This window comes from Aptenodytes patagonicus, chromosome 4, assembly GCF_965638725.1.
Source record: "Aptenodytes patagonicus chromosome 4, bAptPat1.pri.cur, whole genome shotgun sequence".
NCBI classification, from domain to species: domain Eukaryota; kingdom Metazoa; phylum Chordata; class Aves; order Sphenisciformes; family Spheniscidae; genus Aptenodytes; species Aptenodytes patagonicus.
Window position 1 is genome coordinate 34,810,631 of NC_134952.1, and position 22,988 is coordinate 34,833,618.

At 40.5% G+C, this 22,988-nt stretch overlaps 1 protein-coding gene across 1 annotated transcript; it reads right to left on the reverse strand.

Annotated features, from left to right (window-relative positions):
- Positions 1-2,317: 2,317 nt before the first annotated feature.
- On the reverse strand, positions 2,318-20,197 carry ASAH1 (N-acylsphingosine amidohydrolase 1). The gene is made up of 14 exons (XM_076336348.1): positions 20,080-20,197; positions 14,979-15,025; positions 14,698-14,788; positions 13,409-13,495; positions 12,348-12,426; positions 11,348-11,422; positions 10,492-10,537; positions 8,915-9,059; positions 7,664-7,718; positions 7,378-7,459; positions 6,650-6,781; positions 6,293-6,416; positions 5,690-5,746; positions 2,318-4,986 (listed from the first exon to the last, which is right to left on the reverse strand). The coding sequence occupies exons 1-14, from the start codon at positions 20,155-20,157 to the stop codon at positions 4,897-4,899; spliced, it is 1,188 nt and encodes a 395-aa protein (XP_076192463.1). The 5' UTR covers positions 20,158-20,197; the 3' UTR covers positions 2,318-4,896.
- Positions 20,198-22,988: the final 2,791 nt, after the last annotated feature.

A 22,988-nucleotide genomic window follows, 5' to 3' on the forward strand; every position in this document is an offset into this window, starting at 1 on the left:
TAGCATTTTGGGAACCAAGTTGATGCAAATTATACGTAACTACTCAAAGGTTTAAATACTGGTGTAATTCAGATGGTGGGTGTAGCCTGAGAAAAGGTTATGTCTAATCCAAACACCTCCAGGTACCTGAATTAAAGCTCCACTTTAACAACAAGATAGCACTTCAGCACTTTGCTACAACTCAATGCTCGTGATTTTTTTTTTTTACTGTAGACAAAAAAATTTTTTTTGTTTATCTTTCTTAAAGAGATGAATCATTTTCATTGAAATATAAAGAGGGAAAAGTCTAGGGATGAATTTTTTTCTACATTGGGTATCTGCCTAATAGAGAAAGCTTAGCAAGATTAAAAGAAAGACAAGACTAATAGTGGAAAACCTCAAGCAAGCCTTATAACTGGAGTCACCTTAAATACAGAATACCCAACAGAGGCAGCCTCACTGCTGGGATTCTTCTATTGCTCGTGCATAACCCTTGAGCTAGGAAAACAAACTTTGCAAAACAAATTAGACTGAGAGAGGTTGTCCCATATACAATTAATATAATTCAGAGCTGATTCACTGTAGGTCAGAAAGTTTCCCGAGTACAGTGCTTCTCAGTATGTAAACAGACTAACTCCTTCATAATTATTGTCCTCTCTTCTAAGTAACAGAGTGTGGGAGCAGGCTGAGCTACAGAAGACCTTTAAAATCTTTGGTACCACAAGTTATGATGCTCTGAAAAACTGGTAGGGAACAACTGCATGGTCTGCTTTCTTCTCAATCACAGTATTGGGCCAATTGGTATGTTGTGTTTCCAGACTCTTAACAGTCAAAAGCAGCTTCTTATAAAATGCATAAATACCTGGAGATTTCTTCCCCGGGCAAATTGTGGTTTCTGGCACCGCTTTGATTAAGCATTATTCTTTCTGGCTCATCTTGTTCTTTTGGTGCAAAGGATGAGAGGTTTTGCTGCTCGGAGAGCTTGGGTGTGCCTTTCTTACCAACACGTCTGCTCCTCCAAAAGCAGAAGAGAGTCCATGATCCGTGGCACAAGCAGGTCATTTGCCGCCTGTTGCCACTAAGGTGAAATCCAAGCTTTTGCACTTTTTGTTCGCATTTCTTTCTTTCTCCTTCCGCCTGTAGCCCGAAGAGCTGGCTGTGTGAAGGTGGCACAGGTGTTTGTGCTGGGAGGGAGGAGTATTTTGTTGTTAGTTGTGGTGCCTGCCTAAAGCTCTCAGCTGCTCCCTGTCAGTCTACAGTCCATCGTGCCTGCTCGCACCAGCTCAAGTCTTCTATTTACTCTTGCTGCTTTCCTTGCAGATACTTTCCAGGACATCTGCGGGCGCTGCTCTGGAGTTTTCCTTCTAAGCAAAGCCTTAACTCGTAACTGGCTCTAATGCAAACTCACTTGCATGTGTGTCCCAAAAGTACTGCTTGATTTTGGTAGAATCAAATTCCTTTGCTGGATTCTCCTCTCCTCACCAGCTGCCAACACTTTGCTTCCTGACATGGGACATGCCATTCTTCCTTCCTCTGAAATGGTACGGGGCTTCACCGCGTGGGTTTCTTAAGTTGTAGAGGTGTAAAATTTTCTTGGCAAACTGACATTTTTTGCATTTAAATGCCAGCGCCCAAGCAAATGCTTTGTCTTTCCTGTAATGCCTTATTTAATCAAGTTCAGAATAAATTGGATTAACTCTTTGTATTTACATTAACAGTAAAAATCTGCTGGAAGCTAAAATACTGAGGCTGTTCTTCATAGAACCAGACTATGCAGTAATAATAAACAAGTATGTTTGTCTTGTTGCTTTTTTTTTTTTTGCACCCATTTGATGATTTTTCACAACAGAACTAGGAAAGCTGTGTAAATCTCTTACTTAAACTTAAAAGAGAAAATACATATGGCTGCTTACTTGACCTGGGGAAAAAACAAACCTAAAAAAACCAAACCAGACCACCCTCTCAGTGTTTGTGAGGCACCTCAACTATGTGTACAGCAAATGAAGAAACATACCCATTTTCGCTGTGTCCGTTTTAAAAAATAAAGAAAAAAGCAGCTAAATTAAATCCCAAAGTTGCAAGTGGTTGTATGCTTTTCTTCAGTGAAACGGTCTCAGCTTCCATGACAATGCCTAGGGCGGCAGCAGCAGGGGGGAGGCAGTAAACTGATGTTAAAAATAGCTGTGTCTATCTGTAACAAGAGCAAATTAAACTTTTTGTCGGGCTTGAGAAAACCTTCAGCACAAGTGCTTTCAGAGTTGACAGATGAAGGTTAAATCAATAGGCAATTAATCACATTCATCACTTTTTCTATATTAAGGCAGACACAGTAAGACAGTTGTTGGGGGTTTTAATTTTTAGATAGCTTTATTTTAGTCAATAGCAGGCATAGGCACTCAGGGTCTGGACAGACATCCATGGGATTTAGCTGTGCTTTTGCAATTGTAAAGCAATTTCCAGTGTGGAAATGTGGACTGTCTTGCACAAGGGAAGTACTGAAATCTCATTAGTTAATGACTCTAAATAGTCCGCACTGCCTTGCTCCACATATGCTAAAGTGGGACAGGACTCATTAAGCAAGTAAACTTACTGCTTATTTTTAAATGACGAAGTAATTTGATTATGGTTGTTATGCAACTAATTCCAAATAAATCTGAACAACCCCTGACCAGATTAAGGTGCAAACTCAGCAGTGTATGATGTGCCCTTCACGGTACAGGCTGTAACATTTGACTTGGTTTAACTGTTTTATATGAATCAAATGTCCCAGAAGCTGCATTTCATACTATACATGCATTTTTCCCTAATCTAAAGCATGCTGCTATGTTGATTTTGGTTTACGTAGGTTCAATATTCATGATTGGGATTAAAAATGGACTCTGGTAGTACAATCATGCTAGCGTGCTTCTGCTTGCATACTTCAGTTAAAAAAAATCAGACGTACAACTAGACTAGCCCTGTTTTTAACGTCAGTTTAAAGAGTGGGATGCTGATTTCCATGTGCTCTCAATGTGTCAGTGCTTTACACCCCTTTCAACTGCTTCTTGCTGCGCTACTACAGGCAGTGTTCTAAGGCCTGGAATATAATTGTCTTCAACCAGAAGCCATGTTTCTTTATCAGCTGCTAAAGTTATTTGGCAAATAGCATTCCTTTTGTCCCTGCTTCTCCTAGTGTTGATGGAGGGAGAGCTGTTAGTTTGCTGTAAGCTGGTAACCTAGTTACTGAAACAAGGGATGATTAAAGGTTATCTTTTAATATTTCTTTTAGAAAAGGAAGCAATACTAAATAAAACTTAGCCAGTCATACTTGGATGAAAGTTGACTTTGCATCTCACATTTATGGGCAGTAACTTGTTTCCCCTTCTGTAGACATCTTAGCGTTAAATTTGCAATTATTAAAAAAGAAATCTTAGCGTAGCCTTTACTGTTTGGAACAGAAAACTGTCATATCCTCTGTTCTGAACTTCTGCACTACACTAATACTGTTCTGCATGTCCCAGTTATCAAGAAACCTACTGTGAGTGGATGTCCCGAACTTGCAGGTTTTAGTTAGAATGCCTCACGCAATGCTGTCTCTGCAGACACCGAAAAGACAGCAAACACTTCCCTCACACCAGTGGCAGCTTTAAATCCACGGCTCAATGGGAATATGAATAGCACCTCTTTCCTAGGGTGGTTAAGAAAAGATACAAGTGAACCACCATACCAGCCCCTAAGCTTAGTCTCCAGCGTCTTCTCTTTGCATGTTACAAAACACAAGAGTTGCCACTGGAAACTAGTCCCAGCAACGCAGCCAGTGACGCAGCTAAAACTACTGCCTTCTACATCATCTGCTTCCTGTACGTCTCTCTATTTCTAAAGGACCTTTACTCTCTTAATTTGAATTCCGGCCAGTGGTGTAGTCTGACTTGGCTTCCCTCCCCGACTTTCCAAAAACCAACCAACCAAAATCCCCTCAAACAACCCAACCACTATTAGTAGTTGGCTACTTCCCATTACAGTAATAGCTTTAACTGTCCGTTTAAGAAAGAAATCAGTTTTTCAGACACTGTTAGAATCAGTCTATTTGGAAGTGAATGCCCTTTCTGCCATGTGATATGTAACATGCACGGTGACTTCCACTGAGGTATGGAATCAGTGCATGTGTACTGTGGTCAAAGAAAGTAGTTCTTAAGAATATTTATTGTATTAGTATTTATTTTTTTGAGACAACAGAAAAATAGGTATTAAAAAAAATTTGTTAACAGGCCAAGAAAGAGCTTCAGCAAAAGATCTATAAATCAGTGGAAAGACATTTTCTGGCTCAGATCTTGTTTCTGATTATTACCTTAAGACCTTGTTTCTGTGACTAGATATGACACTTGGTAGGTTATTTTGTAATAGGGCATCTTAGACATATCCTCATATTGGACCAGAACACTAGCAATTCATCTGTTATTCTTTCCTAAGCACTTAAGAACTGTACTGTCCCAGACAGCCTTCTAATACCCAATTCTTTTTCATGCTTGGTAGGTGCCATTTTAACTCATGTGTGCTTTAGGAGTATTTTAATCTAAAAAACCCCCAACCAAACAACAAAAAATAACAAACCCACAAACCAACAAGAAACCAAACCAAGAATACTGTCAAGACTGAGGAGATCTAGAGCTAACTGCTGAACTCATTTGGTAGAAATGGCTGAAATCAAACCAGACATACATTAGTATACATTTCTCATCAGCAGAACTGCTGATCAGAAAGCAAGAAAGTCCAATGTTAGATAGGGTCCTCCATTGTTAAAAGCTCATTGAAATTTCTATATAGCCATTAGATTTCTGAAGAAAAAGAGTTAGGCTCAGGAATCTTTTTCCAGAAGTATTTTTTCTTGGAGGACCTCCAATTCAGATGAGCAGCTTCCAATGTAGGAAAGGTTCAGGACTACCAAGGACTACAGGGATCTGGGCATTCCCGCAGGTAAGTCTCTGTATGACCGTTATACACCTCCATCAGCGTTGTGCACACAGTCAGCTAATAGGCAGGTGGGAGGAAGAAGAAGAAAAAAGGAAGGGGAAAAAAAAAAGAGAAAGCCTCATTACAGTTATTAGTGGAAAACTGTCTCTGATACTAGCTGAACAGTTCAACTAAAATGAGCATTTATCTTATTTAGTCAACATGTAAGTATGAACGGCTTGTGTCCTCAGCCAAGAATGCTGCCTCTAATGAATATAGTAACTAAATTTCTCAATCAAAAACTCTTCTCACCCCCTTTTTTTTTTAAAAAAAACCACCAAAACCTCAAGTTCAGACTAAAACATCTTCTGTTGCAAGAAGAATGCGACTGTAGTATGTGTAAACCATGAGGTGTATTAATTTATTTCATGCTACTTATAAGGACATGTATCACAGGTTAATTCAGGTTAGAAAGGTTATTAATATGTCTGTAGTGCAAATGCTGCCTCAAACCAGAGCCAGCTATGAGGAAAGGGCTCAGGCTGCTCGGAGCTTTAAAACTGTAGGGCTTTTGGAAAACAGCTATTCCAGCAATTACATTTTGCTTTTTACAAAGTAACGTGGAATTTGTTTTTACGTGCACGTCTTCACCTAAAAAAACCCTGAATGTACCACTGTGACCTCCTCCTTAGATGTACAGTAGTTAGTGGTCTGCCTGCCCACCCCCCTACCACCCCCCCACCCCCCCACCCCCAACTTTCTGCAAATATAGAAGCATCACCTTATTGAGGACAGGCTTTGTGGAGAGAACATCATAAATTGTTGGTAAGGAGATGTTCTGAAAGAAAATAAGACATTGATGTTAATGGCCATTAACCTGTTAGTGTAAATGCTGACAATTGTAACTTTTCACTGCTCAATTAGATAATAAGATAAAGCTTTAAGAGTACATCTTGATACTAGAAGAACATGGGTTGCAAAAACTTGAGCAGAGCAGATCTCAGTACACCATGGGACACTTGAGTGCCAGCGTTTGCTGCCTGACCATGTGTGTTTGAATTTCACTGGTGATAAAACAGCTGAGGAAACAATGACAATCTCTCTCAAAGTATCTCCAGGTTTATCCCCCTGCATATGCAGCTGCAGAAAATGCTTGCAGGAAACCCACCTAGATGAAGAGAAAGCCTAAAACTAAAAAACATTTGTGTAAAGAGCCACCTGGTACTTTATTACCCAGAAGCACAGACAAACTGTCACAAAACCATTAGCCACTTCTGTCATTACAGCTGTGCTTGCAAATGCCCTGAATGCTCCTGGCTGTCAGATCAGTACTGTAACGCGGGAGCTTCAGAACAGCAAGATGAGGTATCGGGAGGATGTTTACCTCTTGCGTTGTCTGGTTCAGGCATTTCATTGCAGGTGTTCTACGATTATCCAAGATTAGCGGAGGCTTCCAGCGATCGTAGTTTGTTTCTAACACGTACCACGTGCCTTTCTTGATATCAAGGCTGGAAAAGAGGTGTATGTTTGTGTTTTGCTTCTCTAAGTATATAGTTAGTACATATATAGTATATACTATACACAGCTGGATTTTTTTTTAGGCTTGCTGTGGTATTTTTCAGTGATGCTGAAGAAGTGAGTTCTTGCACAACAGAAGTCACAAGAAACATAGGACACAAATATTGGTGGAACCTGTCCTCTTCTGGAAGGCTGGGTCAGGTGTCAGGTCAAGCATACTCACTCCCAGATATCCAGAGTAGCTGTCCTGGAACGAGTTATCACACACCCTTCTCCAGAATTTTTTCCACCCAGTATAAAGTAAGCCGGAGCCAGCAGTCTTGTTTTTGCCAGTTTGTCTTTTGCATCCTGGTAACTGCAGATAACAAAGTAGTGTCGGACTATTAAACGCTATGAACGGTTCAAGTACTGAAGAATGAGTTTCACAGACCCAGAAGAAGTTTGCGTAGTTACACCTTTCTTCCCCTTTCATGCACATATGAGGAGACTGTATCACAAGGAAGGAACACATTTAAGCAAAGCTCCTCCACTCACTTTGTACTTAAAGTATGGTTGTTGAGAGGTGCTCTTTGCACTTTTTCTACATTTAAAACAGGAATAAAATGATGACATGCTGTGTCATACTCCACCTAATTCATTTACTGCATGAGAGCTTTCCTGTAATATACTACTACCTGTTGGATGTGGTTTGATGCAAAATGCTGTTACGCATTCCGATACCAATAGGTTCATTAGGGAAAAAAAAATCTGAGAAAACAATTTGAGGAGTTTTAAGGGATAGTGTGTGATGCCTCCCTCCCCACCAGAGTACCAGCAAACCCAGAACTACCTAATGTTAAGGCTTCTAGGAAGATATCTGTATCATTAGATACTAAGCATACATCTACAGTATTCATGCCAGCTGAAAGCAAAGCAGATTAAAGCAGCAGAATATTTAGGTGGGGGGAATACCTTGTGGCATTCTCTAATACTGTTCTTGTAAGAAAGCCCATCCACATACCATCTCTTCTACCAAGAAACCATTCGAAGATTCCTGAAAAATATCACTGGTTACAATAATTTGTTTTCAGAAGGTTCACTCATGCTATTTTAACTTTCACAGCCTTTAAAATGAACTGTGTTTTATCTTACTCATCTGAAATCTTTTCACCGTTTGTGTGCCTGTTTATTAAGGTAACTGGTATGCCCATCGTCTTTACAACTTGCACAGAAATAATGAGAAATGAGCATTACTCACCAACATAACCACCATCAAGACTGAAACGCTCATTCATTGTCAGAGTGAACAAGTCCTGAAAAGCATTAAACAAGTCAACCTTCATCCATCGCCAGCCCATTTAATACCAGTAATAAACAAGAGGCAGCATTGCAATTTACATGCCAGTGGAGCTTCTTGTTTGTTAGACTCTTCCCCTTTCAGTAATGGGCTGCAAGATCAAGCCCATGAGGAGAAGAACCTAATTTATCACTGCTTGAGTAAATAGAAATGATAATTCATAGTTTTCTGACCTGGCACAGCAATCCAGCAAACCATGCTTTTATGCTAAGCAAGTCAAGCCTGTGGCCATTTCGCTCTTGGTCCCCGTTGCATCACTGAATTACCAGTTTTCCTTCCCCTGCTGTATGTAACCTTCTTCTCAGACCTCTGGATACTATTCCAGTTTGAAGGCAGATTTTTAAGTCCCAGTGCTAAGTACACCCTGATATGTTATTGCTGTTCACATGGGCATGCAGCTGTACACAATTCAATCCGCACTACTTGCAACATGCAATTCAAACTCAAATCCTAGTCCTCTCCAACTAGTGTCTTTCAGAGGAAAGTGGAATTCAGCTACACTGGATCATTTTCAGAACGGACTCTTCCCAATTTATTTGACCAGAAGACAAAAATAAATGAGTACAATGCAGGGATTTATGCCAGAAATGCTCTACTATGAAAAGGGCCACCTATAATAGAGGATAAAGGCAGAGCGTGTAGAAAAGGAGGAGCTGTGGTAAGCTGGAGACCCTGGTGTAGTTCTGTACTGCTGTTTTTTAAGATGTAGATAAACCACAGATTTCAGGTGCCTATTAAAAAAAAAAATCTTGCGGTGTAGGACTCCTTTTCCAAAAAAGACTGGAGAAAGAATTAAAATAGCAGAAGTATGCCGTTTCACCTCTGGGATTACAGCAGTATATATTTGCTAGCGAGAAACTCCAACCACTTGAGCACTTGGTATGCACTCCTGTTCGTATTCAGAATTCAACATTATTTTTAAGAATTGTCCAAACGTGAATATTTCATTTAGGCAATATCCTTTTACAAGGAGGAGTGCAGCACTGTTTTCTTTTACCTTTCTTCAAATAGCTATACTGTGTACCAGAACAATTAAGAGATCATTTATTAAAAAATATCCCAAGGCAGAAGATGAAAGCAGGAAAATTTACATTTTAAAGGAAAGTCTGAAGCGTTATTAACAAATTGACAAGCCCTCCTCCCCATACTTACCGGTTTGACTCCAGACACCATGCCTATGTATCCTGCAAAATTTGTAGACTTGAATACTGTCTTGTTGTTTCTCTGGAAGTCCAAGTTTACCACTGTAGGCTTCAGTTCCCGAGTTAAAGTCCAGGAATTATTTTTAACATCCCACCTGCGGCAGACGGTACAGCATTTGAAACTTCCCTCCCTCGGTAGCTTTTAAAACTTCCCTTCACAGCGTGCAGATTTCCTGTGTGTGATGCCTGTCCTCTGATTTTACTCATGTCAGCCAACACCACTGCTGAGTAGTTACCTGAGCAGCACCAGCAAGGGACAACCAGGCAGTCTAAATGCATAGGCAGTCAGTGAAAAGAACCAGGTTTTATTTGAACCACGAGCATATGCACTAGTCAGTATTAAACAGCCCCACTGTTACAGCTGGTTTGTTTTGAACACACACCATAACTTTGTTCTATTCCTGTTGGCAAAGGGAGGCCGCTACGGGTACTGCCTGTGACACCAAACCTACTGTATCCTGAAAGCAGCTGTAGCTTGTGAACACATGTTCACAGGCCTGTGAGCCAGTTCCCTCAAATTCTTACTTTTCAAAGGGAGAAAACAAACCACATACTACTGGATTTGCTCTACATGAAGGGAAGTCCCAATTCTAGTTTGTAAGATAAGCCAGAACAGTTTGTAGGCAAGAGGGTGCTAAAGAACACTTAACAGACCCTTAAATTCTCTGGAAACAATCTAGGTTCTGGGAACAGCTTTGAAAGTTGCCTTAATTTTCAGTATTTCTGACAAGTGGGAGAAGTTCAACACAAGCCAAACCAAGGGACAGGTAGAGTCACAGTTGACAACATTTGAGTTTTTGATAGGCAGGTAAGAATTTTAATGAAGATGGACATTTAAATTTCACCTGGGCATTGAGAGTCATCTGGATGAGTGACATTGTAAAATATACTGGGATAATAAAAGCAAACACTGAACTACCTGATCACAAGATATGCAATGAGAACTAAAAGAGAATCCAGTGCTGAGCAACAGAGTTTGTATCCGAATGAATGGTAATGTTAGATCAGTGGAATACAAATCACTGGCTTCTGAGTAGAAATGATGAATGATGGGAAGTGCCAGTAGAGCCCAGTACAGTAACTAGGGGGATAACTTGGAAAAAAACCAACCACAAAACCAAGCCCCAATCCAATCCACATTTCACTGCATACACTGAAATTGATGCTTCTGTCCCATCACGTAAAGAGTAAGATATACTGCGCCTCAGAGATAAGGTTACATGGACCGTTCTTTGGTTCGAGACAGTTTTAACTGGAGCTGAGAAAACACTAAGTAACACCGAACACAACTGTTTTACAAAGTCATTCCTGACAAGCTCGGAATAGTTTGACGTAAGATCAGCAGAACAATCCTTTTGTTTGTTTTAGCCTTTTTTCAGAACATGCAATGCCGAATTACTTGTCACGGTCTTAACAACATCCAATTCATCACTTAGACTCAAAGAATGCATGTCGAAATTTCAGGATCAGCTAGCTTTTAATTTGGGTTTAAAAAAAAAAAAAAAAGGCACAAGTTTAGGTACTTACCCGAGAAAGAGTCCAAAATCCAGGTTTCTGGCATGGTACAGCTTCCCTACATAACAATAAATAAATAAAATTTTCTAAAGAAAGAGGCATAAATTTCAGCTTAGAAAACCAGGAAATGAGTAAGCAGGAAAAATACTTGGGAAAGTAAGCAGGGAAAATACCATTGTCTAGTTGCCCTTTTCATAAGCGCAGAAAAATGGTGGGGTTTTTTTGGATCAGAGAAGTGTTTTGCCATAATTGAAATCAAGTAATCTTGTAAACTGCTGTCCATCTCAGCCTCAGATGCTTTCCACGTTATCTTAATGCAATGGTAATACCTTGAGCTTCCTCTAAAAGTGAGACGTTTGTAAGCCCTCTGAGAATCCCTCAGAAATTTCCTAAGCTGGAACAGGTGCAGACAAGGGCTGCAGAACTGAGTAAGAAAATGAAAGAGTCTCTTTTCTTAAAACAGACTATCCATTTTCTCTAGCACCATACATATGTGATAGCTAGAAACTAGATGCAAAATGAATCCCTCATGGCACTGAGAAAGTATCAGGTGTCTGGCTGGTGTTTCTTTCCCCTAGAAAAACAAATGCCACCTATTAACAAAATAAAAATAAAACCAACCACAAAAAAGCCCCAACAAAACCAAAACCAAACCATCTTTGCAAGTATTTTTTCCTTTTTTTTAACCTAAGACACCTGTGATCTCTTATTCCCTTCTCAAGGAATATCTTTTTATTACCATTGCTTTTAGTCTCTTCTACTAGACCTTCTTGCCTGCAGTTGAGAAGGACTATCTATGTTTGTATAATTGAGGTGGACCCTCTCCTACATAAGAGAAAACCGTTAACGCTATTCTGGGTTGCATTACCTGTTTTATCTTCTGCCACTATTGATGTACATACAGTAAAAATTTCATAAAAGATGTTAAAAATAACAATTTCCCCTAGAACAAAAAGAAACAAAGTTTAATAGTTTGAAACTTTTGCCATGAACAGAAAAAATTGGTTAGAAAAAAGCATACTGAAAAGTTCAGCATTCTACAATATTTCTCTTAGTTCTTATTTCTCAAGTTCTTAGAACTTGTTTAAATCTCATTTGAACTTTGAAACGACCAGTTCAGCAAAATCAAGAGCTTCCTGAAAGGCAAACAGAAGGATCAGAATCCTTTGGCCTTCTGCCTTACCGTACAGAAAGCTGACAGTCATTGCTACTTCCTCCTCTGGAAACTTCAAAACAAGCTATAAAATTCACTTTAAAGAAGAAAGCTGCTGTATGTACCACTATTCCCATATAAAAGCTGCTGACTAGCACCAGGTGTACTGCTCCCGTATGAGGGAAGCAGTGGAAGCAGATCTATGGACCTTCTCTGTCTCAATTCTGGAAGAATTCAGTGTCTGCTTCTCACCTGGAATTGCATTCTTTTGCAGGAGGTGTGGAAGGAAGGCAGGAGGATGTGGCAAGGATCACAAAGGAAAGAAAGCACAGCATGAAACTGAGCCTTGCCTTCTTGCTATGTCAACAGCAGACACACAGCTGAATGGGAAATCAACGAGAATCAAGGATTCCCCCACATTTTGGTGCACAGGAGCTGAGACTTGCTCCAGTTCCCAAAACTCAGGAGTGAGAAGCTACAGCTCTACAGAGAAGCCCCAGGCTGATGAAAGGCTTATGTGATGTATTGCCATTCTCCTCTAAAATACTGTTTTCATTTAGTGTGAGATGCAATTTATTGCTTTACCTACAGAGTAATTTATTTGTTAAAGTCACAGATGACTACAACTATACTGCAGATTGGTACACATACTAATTTTAAATGAGTCTGGATTCCTAGTTTTCCACTACATTAATACAGTGTTGGAAACTATTACCCAAAGGAATCCCAGATGAATTTGCAATCCCTTGGAGTTCTTCATTGAAAGGATAAGGAAGTGTGGCCGTCAGATGAGCCTGAAAGGAAAAGTTTTGTATGTTGTTTGTGTAAATTAACACTATTTTGTTACTTAAAACAAACCTCTCCCCAATAGGTACATCCTTCTCACAACTATTAAATTGAGTATTTAATTCCTCTGCAGCCTGTAGAACTTGAGTATGTTTGTGGAGTACTTGGAAGACAAGTACATACTTAGGGAAAGTAAAAACTATTACTTATCAAAATATTGACATATGAGCAATGGAGATTAGCACAGTATGTTAATTATCGTTAGCAGCAATAGACAGAACAGAGTGAAGCAGGACTCTTAAATGTTAAGAGTTCAACTGGAACTGAGCTTGATGTCAGTGTTTAAGGGAATCCCTAACTTTCACACATTGGTATGACCACCTGTATATGCTACCTTTATGTCAACCCCACTCAGGCACACAGGGATACAAATGAAGTGTGGCCAGCATGACAGAAGGCTGCTGTAAATAAAGACGGGGGACAGATTTGACCTTGTGCTGTCTCTAGCACTACACTGTTTTCCCCTGTCCTGATTCTATGCTAAAGTCTATTGTAATCAGAACTGAATTATTTTTTAAGATGAGGCCTGGTCAAAGTTGCCCCTGTAATCAGACATTTATTACAGTTTTCAAAACCTGATTTTATTCTACTGTTTAAAAGGAGTTGAATGTGGCAAAGAATTTCAGTGATTTGTTTTGCTACAGTGACTAAGTCAGTAGCATATATGTCTAGCATGACTAATCCAAATTCAAAAAGATCTTAGAAAAAATTAGAGGAGGAAGAAACACATGCATTTTAGGTTTGATGGTTTCACAGTAACCCAGAGTAGGCAAGAAGGCAAAACTTCAGAGTAACTCTTCAAAACAGCATTTGTGTTCTGGAAGTGGAAGAATTATCACTTGTAAAGTTCTTAATTGCCAAATTTAGTAGCATTATAATTCTAGTAGTCAGAGCATACAGTAATAAAATAGTTAAGCTGAAAATACTTACTATTTTGTTATCCACTATGTCAACAACTTTGCCGCTGGGGAAGAAGGTATTTGCTATATCTTTAATAGTCTGGACCACAGTCTTCAGCTAAAAAGAACAAAGGCTTTTATTGAATAGAAGATCTTGAGCATAAGAATTGCTAGAATACTAACAGAACTCCTTCACATACTTTTCAAAAAAACATTTTGTTGAAAAAATATGTATTTAAAGAAAGTGCTAACTGTGGTATTCTCGGTGAGAAAAACACACCCAACTCCCCATTAAAGAGTCACTCTTCAAGCTTTATTCAAATAACTTTCTAGATTAGCTCTGACATGTCCCTCTACCAGAGAAAACGAATTACAGGAAAAAGCCATCCTCGTCTTCTGCTCCTTTGATCCCATTTTAATACTCTGCCCTCTTCTATCTTTAAAAATGTTAATTAAAAGCTCTTTGCTTAAGCACTGGTGTTCTTGAAGCCAAAAAGACTCAATAAATTTCTTATAAAAGTACATGCTTTCCATTTGCGACATGTGAATGGCCACAAATAGAGTTCCACTCTATCTGATCTAACTCCAAAGTACAAAAAACCTTCAGAATTTAAGGTGCAACCTGAAGCTTCCAGTGCCCACTGGCTTAAATGAGACTTTTAAAAGAAGTATTACGGTGTAAGTAGAATTTGTATGGCTTTCAGAGTTGAAAGGTCAAAGTCAGCAGGGATATAGCAAAAATCCCTGTCCTTTTTTGAGAAATTAAGCATTACTGAATTGAATTTTCAGCAACCTTCAGCAGAACAGCTGTTTAAGTAGTTTGAAATAGGCTGGAGTATTTTAAAAATTATTTCTGCTATGTAAACACCAGTGCTGCAACCAGCATCCCTGAAAAGGGCAGGAAGTTCTTCATTTCCCCCTCGCCATTTCATCATCTCATGCAGTGTTTTAAGAGAAGCAGGGATGTGCGGAGGAGAAGGGATGCTGCCTCAGTTTCACTTCAGTTTACTGAGGCTGTCCCTTTGGTGTACTCCTCCCCCTTTGTTCTGTATTACTTCATGACTAAAGAGCTTTGACAAATGAAAGCCTTCTTTATGCTGCACCGTTTTTTATTCCTCTACATCCCAAACATCAGTGCCAAAAAAGTTTGACTCAAGCAATTATTTTAGTCTAGAATAATATTAAAGAAGTCAACTAGAGATATTATCCCTTTCAGAGAATTTTAGCACAGGTATTCCTTTCCAAACCTTTTTTCAAAATAAAAGGCCACGTGCTAGTTTTATACCTGCTAAGCTTCAAAGCAAGCTCTGCATTTCATACCTCTGTCTTTTTGTCCTGCACCAAGTTATCCCATCTTTTGCTGGGAGGTAAATCCAGATTTATGACATATGTGGGTACATTCCCTTTGAACCTGAAAGATAAGTACCAGAGTTCAACTTTAAAGAAGGCTTTGAAAAAACATTTGACAAAACAGGTGCTTCCCACCTGTAACTAGCATTTTCTAGATCTGCAACAGGAACAAGTTACAAAAAAAACCTGTTAAGACTTGCAAATCACTACTTTTCTGTAATTTGTTAGACAAGTTGAATCAGATTACTTACGTTGGTCCTGAAGGAGGGTATGTTTTACTCCTGCACTCTTCTCCATACTGTAAAGACAGTGACACGTTACTATTTAGCTCCTTTGCTAAAACATTTTATTATTCTAGCAGACTTACTTAGTTTTGAATTTAGGACTAGTCAGCTAATTCAATTCATGACGATTTGATAATAAAGGAAGAGAAAGTCTTGGGACTTTGGAAAGGGTGCAGAGGAGAATACAAGAGGTAGGGGACAAACAGCAGCTTCCCTGTGCTGTCTGACAGACCTTCAGACAACTTGCCGAATGTAGTCCAAGGGAAGCACAAGTTCATGATAAATACACAAACCCATTTTTACTCAGTGTGATTCAATGAAGAGCACTTCAAAACCATATTCTTTAGACAAGTTCAGAAACCTTAAATCTCAGTATGGACCAGTTTGTTCTGTTCGTTCAATTCATAATCTCGTTTTATAGCGTCATTCATAATTATGCTTAGTGTTAAGCTTCATTGTGTAGCTGGAGCAGAGAAAGAATGCTGAACTTCGGGCAAATTACTCAGCCGGAGGAATGTGCTATATGGCATGACTTTTTACTTGGTGTGGAAAAGTGCTGCTGAGCTGGTGCTAAATATTATGAGGGGCACATTTCAGGAATATAACTAAAAACTAGTTACCTTTAGTCCTGTAAGCATGGCTAGTTACAAATGGAAGTTTGAGAACTATATTTAGGCATACTCAAAGTGAATGCAAAGGTGTTTTCCCTTGTAAACGTATGCATATACATATGTTTAATTATGTATTATAATTGCATGTTTTACCCAGTGAAATACAAGCAAATGCCTGCTAGCTGCACTTGTGCTTCAAGCCAGTTGAGAGCAGACCAGATTTGGTCTCTGAGCTATCTGAGCAGATCAGTAAGCTCCTAAGAGCACAGTACGTCCCACTAGGAAAAAGGAAAAGTACACATGCTATTCTGGGACTCCATACAAAGGCTCCCAAAGCACAAGTGTTTGGGAGACAGAACAGAAACAAAAGTATGTAGGGATCCTTCCACCACTTCCCCGCTCCCCCCAACCCCATCCTCGATTTCCAATATTTATTTGGCTGTACTAATTAGATTACTTTACCAGTGTGTCCTTATAATGCATTCTGGCTCCAGTAAAAACTGAGACAAGATCTCTAGCAGCTACGTATCTGGGACAAAGAATCTAACTAACGTCCATGTTCTCTTTGGGCTAATCACATTATCTGTTTTTAATGCATTAATCTAGAAAACACAATGTCTTACACAATGCCACGGACTTTAAACACTGGCATAATTTGTTACAACTAGAAACAGGAATTTTAAAGTGGGATTGGTTTCTGTGAGTTATCATGTGTTTTCTTTTTGTATTGTTTCCAGTAGCTGGGAGAAAGCATGAGATGAATTTTGGTTTTCCTACGCACGAGATGAAGGTATAGGACCAGCAGCTATGTGTTTCCTAGATTTCACTGCGGTGCAGTTATAGCCTTTGCATAGCTGGAACAAAAAGTCAAACACAAGAGGCCATTTAATTTTCAAAATGAGGAAGTTTCAAAACAAGGAGGGTAGGGGAGGATATCAGATGACTAATTAGGCAACAAAAGTCAGAGGCTTTGTGCAAAGCCAAGCAAATACTTAACAGTATTAATGCAATTGTCTTGTGAAATTTTCCATCCTGCAATACTAAAATCAATCAGAAAAAGTGACATGACATATACATCCTACTGCAATGGATGCACAGATTTGGACCTCCAGGAAATATCTGCTGTCAAAATATGCTTCTTGGCAGATAAAGCCTGTTACAAAAAATTATCCGAAATGGATGAAAATTGAGTTGATCTGTCAGTATAGCCCATGCATACAGAGGAAACAATGGCGACCATGCAAACTGATTTCAGGGAATTTTAAGTGGTGTTCCAGATGCTAAATGTTATGTCACTCCTGACGCTCTCTCCTGAGATTTTAATCTTACATTTGAAGCTATTTTTATCTTCCCAGCCCTTTGCAACCTAAGCCACAAAAGTGATGGGGAAAGCGACAGTTAGAGGAAGAGTTAAGGGACAGAGAAAATGGTCCCTCCTAACATGTCAGTAATTTTAGACTTCTCACCTGTCTATGTAGAAAGCAAGCTAAAGAAGCCAGTAATGCCCAAAACAACCCATACATCTTCCAAAACTGCTAGCGCTGACTGAGATATCTGAAGAAAGCCAAGATTATTAACAGTTTCTTTAGGTAAACTATTATATGCTGGCACAAAAGCAGTAATTTAAAAAGATGTCAAGACAACCAGAAAACTAGAAGTGTTCTGTTTTGTTTTTTTTTACACAAAGTTGTAACAAGGAACAAAAAAATTGTTACCTTTTGCAATCAGCTAAAGACTAACTGCAAACTTTTCTGACGAGGTAAAAAGAAAAAAAGACACCTAAAGAATTTTCTTACAGCAACAGAAAAACCACCAGGCGCTTTCTATCACCAGACTGAAATAAGCAGCTATGAAGTTACTGCTGTGGTCAGCGAGATCCTCCCCTCTGCAGAGGCTTGACACTGGAAGAGGAACAATAAATGCTGAGAGAAGCAGGAGAAGCCTTCCAGCACGACAGGATTGCCTTGAGTTTCCAACATGACAAGCCGGAGGTGGTCTCCTAGAAAGAGCCATCAGAAGCTGGCTCCAAACAGCAGGTTGTCACTATAAATTTGCTTTTCAAACATGTATTGAAACCTCTAGGAGGAATACAGCTATTCTTGAATGGTGATTAAATGCTCTCTTTTTTTTTTTTTTAAATTGCCTGTTACTAGTCGGTTGCATATTTTGATTATCTGATGTACTGCTGACTTTCCAATTTGCATGTACGTAATGATACAAAAATGGATGCGTGGCAGCATAGGATCAAAACGCTAAAAGAAAGAGAACACAGTGGAGGAGAAAGAGAACACGGTATGGGGAAAGACGGGAATAATAAGAAAAAATGGAAGTAGCACAGAAGATTTGTATTATGACGGATTGTATGAAAAAAAACGTAGAGCAGAACAGGAACCAAATAGCTAGCAAACTGTCAAGATGAATTGCTACCTGGAAAAAAAAAAACAGTCATTAACTGTTATTAACAAGTAATAACAGTCATTATTCACTGCAGCAAAGAAAATTAATGCACTGTTTAACGACTGCTGAGTAAATATTTTAAAACCTAGCCCAATTTCATTAATATGAAATAGGCTGAATGTAGCTTGTCCAGGCTAAAGAATGCCAGCACTTTCTTTATTACCCTCAAAAATATTTTTGAGGTGGACCATGTCTGGCATCCTTCCTTAATATTCAGTGTTTCTCATCTTCATATTTAAAAATAAATATAAAATTACCTCTTTGAGCTATGAAATATGATTCCATAGTTTAAGGACATGGCGTTCAATCTCTTTCAGACAAAGTAATCTGTTATATTTGCATCTTTTCGTCTATGAACTCTGTGGTCCAACACATTTTTCTCTCTGCTCCTCTTCCCTTAGGGGGCGATGCCAATGCAGCACTCTGTCGTGCTGCAGCAGTCCCAACGCTGTTCACCTTTCTGAACATGGAAGTTAAGAGTACTCTTGCAGCGCTGAAGAAATGGGGACCAAGCCAATTTAAATTGCAGTTTGGACAAAGAAGTTCAGTCTGGTTGAGGGGGCCTAACCGAAAGCTAAAGGGACTGCTAGTCTGCACCACTGAGATGTAATTCATGGCATTTAGCTTCCATGTTCTTTGTTAACGAAAAGAAATGAACCCAACAAGCTGTACATAGGAAGACAACAATCATTGTTCATTCTTCAGCAAATGATGCATCCCAGCATCTCAACCGAAAATAAAATATCCAAGCCTGATATCTGGCTGCACAGCAGCACAACCTGCAACCTGGACACCCAGTGGACACTGTGCAAGTGTGAAGATGTAGCGAGTGCAATCAAATGCAAAATCAAGCTCTAATCATAGACTTTGCTGATAGCTGGCACTTTCTCCCCCACTCCTCACCCCAGAAAGCTTTTGGCTAAAATTCTGAAGGTGTTTTAAGCTGGAGCTGGCTTATAGTACTGGGAAGCTGCTCTTGGGGGGGAGGATGGGATTGGGTGCACAGAAGAGAAGAGGGCCTACTCCTGTGTAGTCAGGACACTAAGGGAACATGGCTCATCCAGATGTCCACAGGCCTCCAAAGCCTTTCCTGCAGTTCTCCCCTCTCCCAAAACCCATACTCATTTTCCTGAAATCAATTTAATTTGCTAGGAAAAGTCTTAGAGCAAACACAAAAGAATATAGGAAGTAGTATGTTCCCAAAATATTTGAAAATATATTGCAAAAGAATATTTTGAAATCCAGAGATATTTAAAACCCTGTCCTCTTCACAGGGGATGAGGAGATTCAGAAACTGAAGAGATAAGAGTGCTTCGCTGCTTCGGGAATAAAAAATACATCAGGAAGCAAGAACAGCTGTTTACGTGCCCAGGAGATGGAAGCCAGCCTGTTCCGAGTAACTCCCCCCCACTGACTTCACAATTCCACCAAAAGTTAAATACTTCACCTATTCAGTTAAAAAAAAACAACCACAAAAACTGACAACCCAACCCCACCCGCTCTACACTTCTCCCCGTGGGTGAAGCTATAGCAAATACACTAAGCAGATTCAAAAGCATATGTAGTTTTAGCAAGCCCTTCTTGACCCTCCTTTTGAAAATCATTGCTTTGGTGCAACGTTACAATATTTACGTTATAGATGTATATGAAACTGAATGCAGGAATGAGCAAGGAGTTGTAAAACACACCGGATAAACACCAAGACTTGTAACCGCAGCCACGGCCGCGCCGGTTGCCAGAGGAGCCATTTAAAAGTTACGAAGTCCGTGAGGGCAGCGAGACGCTACCTTAAATTCGCACGCGTGAATGTAAAGGCACGCCTGGCCTCCTGCGTGGGGAAGCGCGGCAGCGGCCAGCTCTCCCCACACCCACCCGGCCCGCCGGAGCCCCCCAGCCCCTCGGGCGGGGCCGGCCGCATCCCACCCCTCCACCTCCCCCAGAGAGGGCCGGGGGCTATCCGATCCGCGCCGTCCCCTTCCCCCCCGCGTCTCCAGGCTCACCGGGTCCGGCGCCCAGACGAGCTGCGCCACGACGAGCAGCGCCACGGGCGACAGCGGCGCCCGGCCCCGGCCCGCCATCCTCCTTCCCGGCTCGGCAAGGCGCTTCCCGGTGTGGCGGCCCACATGACACCGCCCCGCCCCGCCTGTCAGAGGAGGGAGGCGGCGGCGGCGGCAGGGCCGGGGCGGCGGCGGCAGGGATCTGCCGCCGCCGCCCCGGCCCTGCCGCCGCCGCCCCGGCCCTCCTTTTTATTTTTAATAAAGCAGAGGCATTGACTTTCGGTCATACTTCCAAAAAAGGGAAGTTCCGCACAGGAAAACCTGAAATAAAATCGCCTCTCTTCAGCAACGCTAAGAGCAAACCCGTGGCACCGGTTTTCACTTCGTAAATATTGTGATTTTTAATTACTCTCTGTCATTGGGAGATTTTAGGCAGGTTTTATGGTAATGAGAGATGCAAGGCAGGCACCTTCTTTAGGAAGAAGGAGTTTTCTCCATCTTGCCTGCTTAAGAGTGCAGGAAACGGACAACTGGAGAGACAGTCTAATGAGAAATACAGGGTATGAGATCCACCAGTCCAAGCACGTTGCCTATTATTTATTCACTACTGTACGTAAATGGTGTATTTGTTGTGGTATCACGTACAAGCCAGCAGCAGAAAAAGATGCATACTCCAAATACAATAAATAAATACAATAAAAAGGTGTAATTTTAGTGTGAGCAAGCGAACGTATGAGTGCGTATGTTAGCAACAGTTGTTGGAAGCACCACGAATAAATATTAAAAACCTTCAAGGATACCTGTGGTTTAGCTTGTGTCTTGTGCTTTATGCAGTGCTTGAGACATGTCACATGGTTTTAGGCACACAGAAAAGAAGGAATACGGTCTTTGATATCATAACTTAATTGGCTGCGCAGTTAACTCTCTTATAAAACAAACCGGGGGTGGCAAGAAGGGAAGTCCTTGGCAGACAGTTGATTGGAAAGCTGTATGGCACTGCAGAAATTAAGAAACAGGAAAGGATAAAAGAAATGCATTGTAAGGTGTGAAAGCCTTGGGCAAAGGGAGGGCGTGCAGCCGTGTGTAGGAAGGAATCGGCTCAGAATGTAAGCTTAGAATTGCACAGAGGTTTAGAGACCAAGGCAGAAAAGCCTTAAGCACTGGTGGAAGAAGATACAGAACCAATCAGGAGATTTAAGAAATGAGGAAAATTACAGCGTAATGGGAGAATCTTCTGATTTTCGTGGGGGCGTCTTTCACAAATAGGAAATCGGGCAGTTTCTACAGGACCCAGCCAATTTTGTTTGGTTGACAACAAACACTTGTAAGACAATAATTCTGTATTTACTTGCAGGTACCTGAATATACTATTATGGTCTACGGTAAGAAATAGCCAGATTAAGTTGGTCCTATTATTTTCTAAACATCTGCAGCCCCTTTTGCTCAGATTTAGTTTCTGGAGCGGACAGTTTTTAGGTGCTTTACTATCTTTAGGACATCTTTAACAGTAGAAAATAAACAACAACTTTGGAAAATGAAAAACTCTTTCTGAATGCTCTGAAGACAAAATTATGCCATGGTCACATTACACATTCACAACTTACTTTTTTGAAGCCTCTTTGTACTTTTGATTTAGTTCTTTCACCAGTAAAGAAATTCTAAGTTTAAGGAATAGTTAACATCTTTCAGTCCATGTGTTTCTCTGACTATGGCTATTCTGCTGCGTTCCTATCAGAACACCTCGTCTCCAGGCTCCACACCAGTACTTTAGGTCCTCCATTTTGTTGCCTAGGTTTCTTCTGTCAGTTTTCAAAAATCTAAGTTAAGTCAGAAGAAAAAAGCTTCTTAAGATGTGCAGTTTACTCGTTAACTGTACTACCTGACAGCTGGTGTCACTGATACCTAGTACTTCATGTCCACCCTTCTGCTTTCTCACACCCATCTATCCAGTACTGTATTATCACTCCCCAGATCTGTTCCTCCAGAAGTAAAGGCTGCACAAATTACTTCCCCTTTTCTGTTTCAGTTAAAGCTCTTTGTGCTAACACTACTGCCAGGACGTAGTTCGCCAAGAAGACCTCACGAATACCTCAAAAGGGAAAATATCCCAATGGACTCCTTATAGCAACAGTTTAATGCACATACTGATCTTCACTGTTTCGTCATACTTTTTGAGGTCCTTTCCTGGGAGTAAAATTCCAGTGAATTGCCCAGACCTCTGCTTCCATGTATTCCTCAGGACACATTTTTTAGCAAGAATCTAGTGTACCATTAGTCCTGCCACAAAGGGCAACCCCGTCGCTACTACGCTATCCCCATTCCTGCAGGGCTGCAAGTCCCTTGCCAAATCCAGTACTTCCTCTTCTACTTGGGACAGTCTCATTTCATGTGCTCCGACATTTCTTTTTCCTTCGCTTCTTCCTAGCTCTGTAACAAACATGCCTCTCAGTTCCGTTTTGCCTTTGCTATCACTTACAGCTATTTACAGCGCCTACACCTTGCATTGTCCTATTTACATTGATAAATGTGAAATGGAAAATTCCTTTCCACGGGTAATTCTCAGGCTCTTCTTCAGATTCTGAGTAGTCCTTTCAGCACCCTTTCCGCCAGCATAGCAGATTTCTGCTTCCAGCTGCATCTGTGTTTGAGTAATCATTTTTATGAGTTCTACCAGACAGGATTTTATTTAAACAATATATTCTTGAAAGGAGAAACAGATGCTGTAACATCAGTCTAATTCAACCATCAGCATTCACTTCAGATGCGTTTAAGATTCACAGTGATTGTAGATCAATGACACCTGCAATGAACTGCCCAATAATTACTCTGGCCCACAGCCTGCTCCTTGTGGCGCTGCCTCTTTCCCAGTGTTTCTGGGAAGTTTTGGCAGTAGGCCACTTCCAGGTCCATGA